At 36.0% G+C, this 13,156-nt stretch overlaps 1 protein-coding gene across 1 annotated transcript in view; it reads left to right on the top strand.

Annotated features, from left to right (window-relative positions):
- The first annotated feature begins 303 nt into the window (after window positions 1-303).
- The window catches only part of LOC111796791 (TMV resistance protein N-like), a 41,090-nt gene continuing 28,237 nt past the window's right edge, over window positions 304-13,156 (top strand). The window contains exons 1-3 of the mRNA XM_023679549.1: window positions 304-812; window positions 1,822-2,893; window positions 3,029-3,304. Of these exons, the coding sequence (XP_023535317.1) occupies window positions 322-812; window positions 1,822-2,893; window positions 3,029-3,304 (1,839 nt within the window). The 5' untranslated portion in view covers window positions 304-321. The remainder of the gene's footprint in view (window positions 813-1,821; window positions 2,894-3,028; window positions 3,305-13,156) is intronic.

Here is a 13,156-nt window from a genome sequence, read left to right as displayed (position 1 = left end):
CCGTTACTAAATATTTCTTAGATACTCAAGTCACATGCTACTTTTATATTTCAGATAAAGTCAAGACACTCCTATACACTTGACAACAACATTGCATTAAAGATCATAGAACCTAGTATCGGTCATTGCTCTTTGAATACTTTCCTCGGTTTTATTTTGATGTACTTGACTTTTTTACCCCCACAAATCAAATAATAAAAAAAAGGGCAACCAAGGGAAGGGAAAGCGAGTTGAATTATTATTATTAAAGGCCCTTTAGAAAGAAAGAAGTCTCACACACAACACATTTGGTTTGAAGGCTGTTCAGATCAGACCAAACCCATGATGCTTTCTTCTTCTTCTTCCTCTGGTTCTAATGGTCAATGGAAATACAATGTGTTCTTGAGCTTCAGAGGGGAAGACACCCGCGGCGGCTTCACCGACCATCTCTACAAAGCCTTAACACACAAAGGAATCTCCACCTTCAGAGACGAAGACGAGATCGAAGAAGGCACAGACATTTCTTCCGATCTCTCCGCCGCCATTGAAGCGTCCAGAATCGCGCTCGTTGTGGTTTCAGAAAACTACGGTTCGTCAAGGTGGTGCCTTGAGGAGCTGGATAAGATCTTTGAGTGCCACCAAAGGCTTGGGATGCTGGTGTTGCCAATCTTTTATAAAGTGGATCCTTCTCATGTTCGGAACCAGACAGGAGCATTTGCAGAGGCTTTTGCTAAACATGAACTCAGATTTGGAGAACATAACCCCAACATCCAGAAATGGAGGCACCTTCTTACAAAGCTCGCCAACCTCAAGGCTTGGCTTTCCCAACCTTGGTAACAAAATCAATTTCTTCCATTTTTTTGTCTTCTTCATTAATATAATTGATATTGTTAGGATAAATATAATTCTTTTCAAAAAAAAAAAAGGAAAAAAAAATTAACATATGTTAAGTATGGTCGATCATGTTTCCTTTAAGCGAGTTCGTAGAAATTTATAGAATTATTGTAGCGAGTTGGCCCAGCAATTAGGGGGAAATCGTTCATCAATCGTCTTCATTTCGGGTTAGAAATTTTTACATTTTACATGTCATGCATAAATTAACTATTAGTCATTTGGAGTATATAGAGTTCACAATACCCGACCTCTATTTTGGGGTTGACCCGATCAAAAAATTGTTAACTCCCAAATCCACTCGAATTTTCAATTTTTCAAAAGTTCAATCAAACCCAAAACCAAGAAAAATCTGACACAACTCATTTTTTATGATTTGAGTTGGATAGTTTAAGTTAGTCGAATTTTCGAATTTTCGAGTCATATAAACACTTTTGCTGGCCACAATTTAATATCTTAAAAGAAAGTATAATTGAAACTTCAAAAACATTCAATAATAAAAATTCATGAAAAAATTTTAGTTGACTTTGTCTTCAAACAATGAGTGACGTTGTAGGCAGCCCTAATCTTATCACAAAACAATATCGTTGACTAAAATAATAAATAACTTTTTTTTTTGTCCCCCACCTCCCAATTATAAAATTTTATTGTTATTTCTTATTTTTCACTCTCCATTTATTATTATTTTTCGGGTGGATTGGATTGATTTTTTTAAAACAAAAAATTTGGTCGACACGCCGGTTGACAATTTTTTTTTTGGTTAACGTGATCAACCTGAAAATAGGACATGTTAATTACGGTTGAGCTGTATTCACTTTCATAATATGATTATTCTATTCATTAACCTAAATCAATTATAAATCCACGAGGATAGAAATAGGTAGACAATCTACCTATTAATTAGGTATATTTACAAATCAATTTACTTGTGCTCCATTTTCTTGGGCTTAGGACACATGAATCAAAAGTTATAGAAGAAATTACAACGATCCTATGGAAGAGAATCAAACCAACCTTGAAAGTCACTCAAGAACACCAACTAGTTGGAATCAATCCTAAACTAACCAAACTTTCTTCTCTTTTGAACCTTAACTCAAATGAGGATGTGATCTGGGTAGGAATTCATGGAATGGGTGGCATTGGTAAGACGACAATAGCTAGGGTTTGTTACGAACGAATTCGCGACAAATTCGAAGCTCATTGCTTCATCTCCAACGTTCAAGAGAAATTTGAAACCTCTGGTCTTCCATATTTACAAAGTCAACTCCTTTCAAGGATGTTTTCAATTGAAAACAACGACATAGGGGATGTTAACGAAGGTATCGCTATGATAAACCAAGCGACTTTACGAAAAAAGATTCTTCTTGTCTTAGATAACGTGAATTGTTCAGACCAGATCATGGGATTGATTCCAAACAAAGACTCTTTTGGAGATGGCAGTAGAATAATTATCACAACAAGAAACGCAGATTTACTTTCAAATGAGTTCGAAGTGAAAAGAATGTTCAAAATAGTAGAACTTAAAAACGAGGAAGCCCTTCAACTCCTTAATTTGAGTGCATGTCCAAAACAAGATTGCTTAGAACACTCCAAGAACATTGTCAAGATTGTGGGAGGTCACCCTCTTGCACTCAAATTATTGGGATCAACTCTAAGAAACAAAGATTTGAGTGTGTGGGAGTATGTAATAGAAGAGCTTCAAGGAGGTGGGAATATTCATGACAAAGTTTTTAAGTGTCTTAAAGTGAGTTATGATGGGTTGGATGAGTGGGAGAAAGAGATATTTCTAGACGTTGCTTGCTTCTTCAATGGAAAGAGAAGAGAGCTTGTAGAAGAGATTCTACAAGATTGTGGTTTTCATGCCAAAATAAGGGTGGAACTTCTCATTCAAAAATCTCTCTTAACTCTCTCTTATGGCAATAAATTGAGGATGCATGATTTATTGCAAGAACTGGGTCGAAAAATTGTTCGTGATGAACAAATTCAAGATCGAATATGGCGCCAGAAAGATATTAAAAGCATGGTAAGATATATTTGTCTATTTAGAGTGATTTTCTAAGTTATTAAAAACTTTCAAAAACTGGGTATTTTGTACGCTTAGAAAGTCATTCCAAACGTTGAAAATTTATGAACTTGATTTGATATTATGTGAATTCAGGTGAGAGAAGCATCGGCCGAAAGCATATTGTTCAAGTCGACAAAAAACGTGGTGGAGTTTCCAATTTTGTTCTCAAGAATGCATCAACTAAGGCTGCTTAATTTTCAAAATGTGAGGTTGAAAAATGAGTTGGAATATTGCATTCCAAGTGAGTTAAGATATTTGAAGTGGAAAGGATATCCCTTGGAGATTTTGCTATTGAATTCTGAAGAATGTAAGCTTATTAAGCTTCACATGTGCCACAGCAATTTGAAGCAATTTTGGCATGGAGAAAAGGTAGCAATCTCATACTATATGTGTACCCATAAATGTTGTTCTTGTGTTAAATTGATATCAATATTTACTCTTTGACAGCATTTCGAGAAACTGAAGTATATCAAATTCAATCATTCACAGAAGTTATCCAAAACTCCAAATTTTGAAACTATTCCAAATCTCACAAGATTAGAGCTTGAAGGTTGCACAAGTTTGGTCAATATTCATCCAACAATTTTCGGTGCAGAAAAACTCACCTTTTTGAGTCTGAAAGATTGCATCAATCTCACCAATTTTCCACCCGAAATTAACATCAAAGTTCTTGAAGTTTTGATTCTCTCTGGGTGTTCAAAGCTGAAGAAGATCCCAGAATTTTCAGGCAACACAAGTATATTATTGGAACTCTATTTGAATGACACCTCCATATCAAGCCTACCTTCATCAGTAGCAAGCTTGGATCACCTAACAGTGTTGAGTTTAACCAATTGCAAAAGTCTTATCAACATTTCAAACGCCTGGGATAAGATGACATCTCTCAGAACCTTAGATCTTTGGGGATGTTCGAAACTCGTTAATAGAAAACGAAAGCGGGGTGACGTCAAAACGGCTGAGCTCGACGTGAGACGATCCGCACGAAGAACGGACGACGGAGACAATATCTTTAGAAAGATTTTTCTTTGGTTATGGAAAGCTCCAAGGAGTGGCATTTTTGGGATCCCATCACTGGCTGGTTTGTACTCTCTTACCATCCTAAATTTGAGTGATTGCAAGCTTGAGGAAGTCCCAGAAGGGATTGAGTGTTTGGTGTCGTTGGAATTTCTGTGTTTGTCTGGCAATAACTTCTCTCGTCTTCCTACGAGAATTTCTCGACTCCGTGAGTTAAAAATATTGAACATAGACAAGTGCGAAAAGCTTCTTCATTTCCCAGAGCTACCACCAAGGATCTTAAGGTTGATTTCAAAGGGTTGCATTTCATTGAAAGATTTTCTAGACATTTCAAAAGTTGACCATTTATATTTCATGGTAGAACTGAATCTTATGAATTGCTACCAATGGGTTGACAACAAAGAGCTCCATAAATTGATTATTTCTTGGATCCAAAAGATGCTCTTTCGAACGAGAGCCTTTAACATCATGATTCCGGGTTGCGAGATTCCAGATTGGTTCACGACGACAAAAATGGGATCTTCGATATGTGTTGAGTGGGATCATGATGGGCCAAATGCCAACTTGGTTCGCTTTGTGCTCTGCGTCGTTTGTGGACCGAGCAATAAAGATGACACCGTTAATCTTCCCATCAATATTTGTGCATCGGTGAATGGAAAAGACCGTAATGACCCAAATTTGAACAATGGAGATCTTAATGTTGGTGCATTCTTTGTTTCAGGGATGGAGAAGTTAGACCACATTTTGATGTTCGTCTTGCCTCGAACTAAGTCTCTCAAAAGAAAGATTCACAATTGTAAAGAGATTGAGTTTCGATTCTGGCTCAGATTTAGATACAATCCAACTGTTATCCCAAATGTCGAACTAAAAAAGTGTGGAGTTGGTTTGATAAATATGGAAGGAGAAAGTGAAGCCATGAAACGGTATGCTTCTTATATTATCGTAAATAACCGGATGAATTCACTATTGAAGTATTTATAGATTATTTACTATGGCTATCATATCAGAAGATCTCGTGTTCAAACCTTTGTAATATCATTTTCTTCCCAATCAATATCATGAATTAGATATAATTGTGACATGATTTAGATTTACTTTTCAAAGGTTATCATCATGTTATCATCATGCTATGCTAACATAGTCCAAGATGTGTTTGATAAATCCCAAATGGTTATAAAGATTCCATTAACTTACATAAACCAAGTAAATGTAGCAAAAACTTCAACTAACATATGTTTGAAAACCTTCAAATCATGGTTAAAATAAAACTTTCTTTTAGAAAATCTTGAAAAAATTTACAAAAAGTTTCAAGAAAACTAATAAAACAACATCAAACTCTATAATCCCTCCCAAAATATTTATTTTGAACCACGACTAAGTGTTTGTTCATGGAACACTATGTTAAGGATTATGGAAAGAAATAGTCCCACATTCGCTAATTAGGAGGAAAATCATGGATTTACAAGTAAGGACTCTTATCTTCATTGGTATGAGGTCTTTTGGGAAATCAAAAGTAAAGCCACTAGAGTTTATACTCAAAGTGGAGATTATCATACCATTGTGGAGGTTCGTGAGTCCTGACATATTGTGAGCTAATAAACTTGATCTAGTAGAATAAGTTACTAACTTGATGGAGCAATTATAATAAGTTACTAACTAAAACTACTAAAACCAAGTTTATGATTTAATTAGGAAGATTGTTAGTGCAGACCAAAGTTTAGGAAACTAGTTAAAATTGGTATGACGACAATAAAAAGCGGGAAGGAGAGGAGTGTAATGCTCCAGTACCCGTTACTCATGAAGAGTAACTATGCAGCATAGTCGATAAAGTCGATAAAGATGTGTGTCAACTTATAGGTACAAGGCATGTGGGACACCATCAAGCATGGTGACGTTGAGGAGCCTGACTAAACCTAGTGACTGAACTTTCCTTAGGTGAGGAGCTCTCTTCTCCCTCACCTCTTCCTCTTCTGTGTCCTTTGGGCGGCATGGTTCTAGAAACCAAGATAATTTTCCTTAAGTCTATAGTTCACTAATATAAATAACATTATACCGCACACTATTATAATAACACAGCATAACAAGCGTATCAACAATATCATCATGGCTCGTGACTTTCAATGTTATATTAAATTTAATACTAGGAAGCAATCGTAGGCATTTGTTTTTCTTATCTTGTGCATGATGCACCTAACGGTGATGAGGAATCGATGGTTGGACCATGGAATATGTCAAGCCTATATTATAGCCTAATATACAAAATTTGTACCTAAAACTCTGATATAAATTGTAACAACCCTAGATTTCTACTAACCTAAAATCGCTACTATATACGTATCATAGTCATTTTATGCGGAAATACTTAAACTTTATCAAAAAAAAAAAAAAAGCATCGTCATGGACTTACTAAATTAAATGAAAATGTTTTCTAGAAGTTCTTTAAATAAGATAACAAAAGTTGAAATAAAATAAAATGAAAATGCCTTATACTAACCTACAAAATTAAATGCATACTAACCTATACTAACCTATATACTACAAATTTAAATTGCAAACTACCTTATCGATGTGTCATGATCTCTTGAGTTGCGATGCCACCGTCAGCCGTATAGGGGAGCCTTGTCTTTACCTGACAAAATAAGAGTTGCACATGGCTTGAGTACTTTAAGAAATACTTAGTAAGTGACCCCGCTATTGGGGTTAGATGCAAGCACATACAATCATGAGTGGATCTATCGTATCAATCTATATTCAATTCGTGACTATCCTAAGTAGGTAACTTGCTGTGTATTAATTGTTCTACACACGGTCCAAACATGCGAGTATGGACCCACCAATCGGTTCGCACACCTCCTGTTTCCCTTTCTTGGTCGGGCCAGCATTCTCTGGAGTTGTTGATGTCGGACACCTGTTAGAGATAGCAACTGTCGTAGCATTATAATAAATATAATTATCATTTTTCTGTCTCGTAGTGTAAGCATCCGTACCATCGTAAAAAGAAGAACGGGTATCTCCCGGTGCATGAACACATAATAATTCATGAGGTCCCAACATTTTTCCTTTCATTATCATGTACAACAACCCCTCTTCTGCTTTCCTTTATATCATATCATTTTATCATACTTTCAATGCCTATATCGAGGTTGTGCATTACACCAATACATCATATTGCATGTCAATCATATCATATATCTCATCATGTCAACATATGTCATATCATAAACATATCATGTCTTCTAACGTATCATATCATATTATGCACATATCATATCGTATGTCGTGTTACAATAACATATATCATAAAAATCACATATCATATCATGAACATGTCATCAAGCATATCATATCTTAACATATCATATCGTAAACATATTTTTTTCATCGCATTATCTCATTCATATATCATATCGTACACATCTCATTTTGTAACCTTTCACATACAACGAGCATATGACACATGCGAAACCATAGACACCTATCATCATACAACAAATAATTATAACCAAACCGATAGTGAGGCCACTTACATAGTTGGCTTTAGCTAGCGTTTCCCTAAATTCGAGTACGTTTACCTTTTGTCCCTCGAAGTTGCTCTAAGTATCGCCGAAAGTCGTTTCCTAATAGAATGTCCATCTGTTTCATTAATAACTCAAATTCCTTCACTTAGATTAACTTAAATCGAGAAATTAGACCTTATACAGACCGTAATTGCTTTAAAAGAGGTCAATTTTAGCTTCGGGATGGTCGTAACGGTGGAATTTGTGAATAATATCACTTATCGAGCGAGGAAGTTAAGTTCTGAGCCACGGAGCCGAGCCGAAGTCGAGCTAAGCTGACTGTGCGGCGTAAGTCGAAGAAGTTACTAGCTGTTTGCTAAATTTGTCGTCGGGTCGCGGGCCGTGCTAACTTGGCTAGACTTTGCTAAATTTGTTTTGGGTCGTTGCAGGTGTATGGGCTGCTATGATTGGTTGTTTGTGCAGTGGGCCTTCTGTAGCCTTTTGTTTGTCTTTTTCCTTCACTTTTACAAAATTACAAGGCCTCATAGCTACCTATAACACAAATCTATGGACGTTTTAGCAGACTGGCTTTTGAGATCCAATGACCACGAAAAGAGATGTAAAGCATTCTGTGATTAGGAGTTTCTTACCATGAGTGTACTAGGAGCTTTTTTCATTCGTGTTTGTTCGTCGTTCGTCGTTCGTAGAAAACCTCTCCTTTTTCTCAAACTAGAAAGACTCGAATTTGGCCTTCTCTCGTTCTTCTCTCTCTCTCTATTACTCACACTACTTTCTTCTTGCAAGTGGATCCCGTTAGATGGATGAAAATTTTGAGTGCCATGCAATGTAATGTAAGGCATGATCATCACGTCTGTACTCATCATCATAAATAGGGAAGTAACTATATGAACCCACAAAATGCATGAAAAAGTCCATATAGTTTTCATCTTTAAATCATTCTTATGTCATAACCCTATACATCATTCACAAATTACCTAGGTAACATGAAGATATTGACCTTCTTTCGCTAGAATTTCCACGTCCTCAGGAGACTTCGAATTTTTTTTTTATTAAATAATGGTACGTTATAAGTTGTGAGGGTTAATGGAGAGGTGAAAAATAGATTATCATTTTATTTATTTATTTATTATAAAAAATTTACTTTGATATAACAATATATGACATGTACAGCAACAAATAGATAATAAATAAGTTATAAAATAGAATTATTCTTAAAATAGTCGAGAATCCTCTCCTCCTTAATTCATAAGCTATAGTAGACAACAGACGATAGAAACATTTTGAATTTTTTTTTATAGAACACCGTATTTAAAATTATTACTTTCTACCAAGGTCATCGAAGTAAGTAACCTTACTGTTGATGTGGTTGGAAGAGTTGTGTTATGCATGATAACATGTGCTCAGTAGTCCTGCACTTGTCCTATGTTTGATATGTGTACTGTGTTTTATGATATGATATGTTGAATGATTTGACATGTTGAAGGATACGATATGTTAAAGGATATTATGTGTTGAATGATAGGTATGTTGAACAATATGATACGTTGCATGACATGATATGATATGTTGTATGACTTGCGATGAAATGTTTTAAGATAAAGATTTATGACGTACAACTCCAGAGACATGTTTTGAAGGCTATGCTATAAATGAAATTAAATGTAGAAAGAAGCTGGTTGTCTTACATGATTTAATTACTGTAAAAAAATGTTGGGACCTCATGCATAAATGTATGTCACATACATCGGGATATTTCTCCTTATAATGAGTACATACGCATACATTATGAAAAGAAAAACGATAAACATGATGCTACGACGGTCTGTATTCCTTATTGGGTATCTGGCAACAGCACCAGAGACGATAGCCTGACCCGTACGAGGCCAAGAAGGTATGCAAACCGCCTTGTGGATCCATATTCGTATGTCTGGGCCATGTGTAGAGAGTAAATACACATCTGATAACCCGGATTGGAAAGTCGCCTAAGAGAATAAGGTTTTAAATGATGGGTCTCATTCATATTATATGTGTGTGCATTTCTAACCCTAGTAGTGAGGTCAGATTATTTCTTAAAATATTCAAGCTACATAATTCTTTTATATTTCAGGTAAAGGCAAGATACCCACGTATAGTTGTCGGTGACAATGAGTTAAAGACCATAGAGTTTATTGGGAGTGAGTGTCCCACATTGGTTAATTTAGTGGAAGATCATGGGTTTATAAGTGAGGAATACTAACTCCATTGTTATGAGGCCTTTTGGGAAAGCCCAAAGCAAAGCCATGAGAGCATATGCTCAAAGTGGACAATATCATACCATTGTGGAGAGTCGTGATTCCTAACATGGTATCAGAGCCATGCCCTAAACTTAACCATGTCAATAGAATCCTCAAATATCGAACAAAGAATTGTGAGCCTCGAAGGTGTACTCAAAAGTGACTAAAGGGTGTACTTTGTTCGAGGGCTCGTACTTTGTTCGAGGGTTCCAGAGAAAGGTTGTGCAGATCAGACCAAACCCAAAAGGGTGTACTTTGTTCGAGGGCTCCAGAGAAAGGTTGTGCAGATCAGACCAAACCCAAAAGGGTGTACTTTGTTCGAGGGCTCCAGAGAAAGGTTGTGCAGATCAGACCAAACCCAAAAGGGTGTACTTTGTTCGAGGGCTCCAGAGAAAGGTTGTGCAGATCAGACCAAACCCAAAAGGGTGTACTTTGTTCGAGGGCTCCAGAGAAAGGTTGTGCAGATCAGACCAAACCCAAACGCTGCTTTCTTCTTTTGGTTCAACTGGTAAATGGAAATTCAACGTGTGAAAAGAAAAACGATCATCATGTTTAACATGATACTACAACGGTCTCTGTCCCTTCTGGGTATCCAGCAATCTAATTAATGTGAAAATGTCGGGACTTCATGCATAAATGTGTGCCACATGCATAGGAATATTTTCCCTTATAATGAGTACAAACGCATACATTATGAAAAGAAAAACGATCATCATGTTTAACATGATACTACAACGGTCTCTGTCCCTTCTGGGTATCCAGCAATAGCACTAGAGATGCTGGCCTAACCAGTACGATTCCTAGGAGGAGTACAATCCGCTCTGTGGGTCCATATTCGTACGTATGGGCCGTATGGAGAACAGTAAATATATACATTTGATCACCCGGATTGAAAAGTCGCCTAAGCGAATATGATTTCAATGATGGGTCCTATTCATATTATATGTGTGCATTCCCTAATCCCAATAGTGGATTCACTTCTGTTCCTCCTCCTTAATATGATACCAGAGCATCAACAACGGTCTCTGTCCCTTCTGGGTATCCAGCAATCTAATTAATGTGAAAATGTCGGGACTTCATGCATAAATGTGTGCCACATGCATAGGAATATTTTCCCTTATAATGAGTACAAACGCATACATTATGAAAAGAAAAACGATCATCATGTTTAACATGATACTACAACGGTCTCTGTCCCTTCTGGGTATCCAGCAATAGCACTAGAGATGCTGGCCTAACCAGTACGATTCCTAGGAGGAGTACAATCCGCTCTGTGGGTCCATATTCGTACGTATGGGCCGTATGGAGAACAGTAAATATATACATTTGATCACCCGGATTGAAAAGTCGCCTAAGCGAATATGATTTCAATGATGGGTCCTATTCATATTATATGTGCGCATTCCCTAATCCCAATAGTGGATTCACTTCTGTTCCTCCTCCTTAATATGATATCAGAGCATCATTCTTAACACATAAGCTATCCAGATAAAGGCAAGACATCTTTGTACAGTTGATGACGATATTGCATTAAAAATCATAAAACCTACCTAGGATATTTATATTTATTTTTAGTAGACTTTAGGATACTATAAGTCGTCTTGGTTATCTTTTTCACATAAATGAAATGAGGACAAGTATGAAAGGGAAGGGAAAGCGTGTTGAATTATTAAAGTCCCTTTAGAAAGAAGCCTCACACACCACTATAGTTGACTGAGTCAACCGACAAACCAAATAAAAAGTAAGTTGACTACATAGAATAATAAATAAATGTACCCCACCTCCCAATAGTGATAAGTTTAAATGCCAACTATTTCATCTTTATAAACTTTACTAATTGCTTATATTCATAATTAATTTTTAAGTTATTTATTATGTATACATTTTAAAACTTAAAAATTAAAAATAAAGAAATTATTGACCATTTGACTTATAAAACAGGGATACAACCCAACTCAACCTAACCGAGTTGGTCCAAAAGATTTTTTCAATCCAACTAAACGTGTGCACACCCCTATTTTATATGATAGTCATTTTTTTTAATAATAAATGGGATGAGAAGATTTGAAACGAGATGTGAAGATAGGTAGTACATGTCAATTACCGTTAAGATATACTCACTTATTGATTAACCATAATTAATAATCAATGTATATTAAGATTTGAATCGAGATGTGAAGATAGGTAGGACACATGAATCAGAAGTCATCGAAGAAATCACCATGGTTCTATGAAAGAGAATCAAACCGACCTTGAAAGTCACTTAAGAACACCAACTACTTGGAATCAATTCTAAACTAACCGAACTTTCTTCTCATTTGAACCCTAACTCAAGATGAGGATGTGATATGGGTAGGAATTCATGGAATGGGTGGCATTGGTAAGACGACATTAACTAGGGTTTGTTACGAGCGAATTTGCGACGAATTTGAAGCTCATTGCTTTATCTCCGATATTCAAGAGAACTTTGAAACCTCTCGTCTTCCATATTTACAAAGTCAACTCCTTTCAAGATGCTTTCAATTGAAAACAACGACATAGGAGATGTTGAAGAAGGCTATGATAAACCAAGTGATTTTTCGAAAAAAGATTCTTCTTGTCCTAGATAACATGAATTGTTCCGACCAAATCATGGGATTGATTCCAAACAAAGACTCTTTTGGAAATGACAGCAGAACCATCATTACAACAAGAAATGTAGATTTACTTTCGAACGAGTTCAAAGTGAAAAGAATTTTCGAAATTGTAGAACTTACAAACGAAGAAGTTGTTAGGAATAGAGAGAAAACTAGAAATACGAGAAGAATTGGGAGAAATCTCACCTTCTATTAAAGAATGAAATTGGCTATTATACAACGGTCTCGGAAAACAAGAAAATCTAAATCAAATCTAATTCAAATAACTAAATCAAATCTAAATCAAACCTAAATCAAACCTAACAATTCCTACCTCTTAAACTGAACACAAATAGTAATCATTTTATATCTACGTCATAATATACTCCCAATAGTTCTCTCAACTTCAAGAAAGCATCCAATTTTAGTGGTTTAGTCATCACATCAGCTAACTGTTCCTGTGTGCCACAATGCACCAACTCTACAGTGTCAGCTTTTGTGAGCTCTCGAAGGAAATGGAAACGCACATCAATGTGTTTACTCCGACCGTGCATTACTGGATTTTTTGAAAGCTTGATAGCAGAGCTACTATCANTTCTTAACACATAAGCTATCCAGATAAAGGCAAGACATCTTTGTACAGTTGATGACGATATTGCATTAAAAATCATAAAACCTACCTAGGATATTTATATTTATTTTTAGTAGACTTTAGGATACTATAAGTCGTCTTGGTTATCTTTTTCACATAAATGAAATGAGGACAAGTATGAAAGGGAAGGGAAAGCGTGTTGAATTATT

Source organism: Cucurbita pepo, chromosome LG06 (assembly GCF_002806865.2).
Source record: "Cucurbita pepo subsp. pepo cultivar mu-cu-16 chromosome LG06, ASM280686v2, whole genome shotgun sequence".
NCBI classification, from domain to species: domain Eukaryota; kingdom Viridiplantae; phylum Streptophyta; class Magnoliopsida; order Cucurbitales; family Cucurbitaceae; genus Cucurbita; species Cucurbita pepo.
This window is presented reverse-complemented; position numbering and strand designations above follow the sequence as displayed.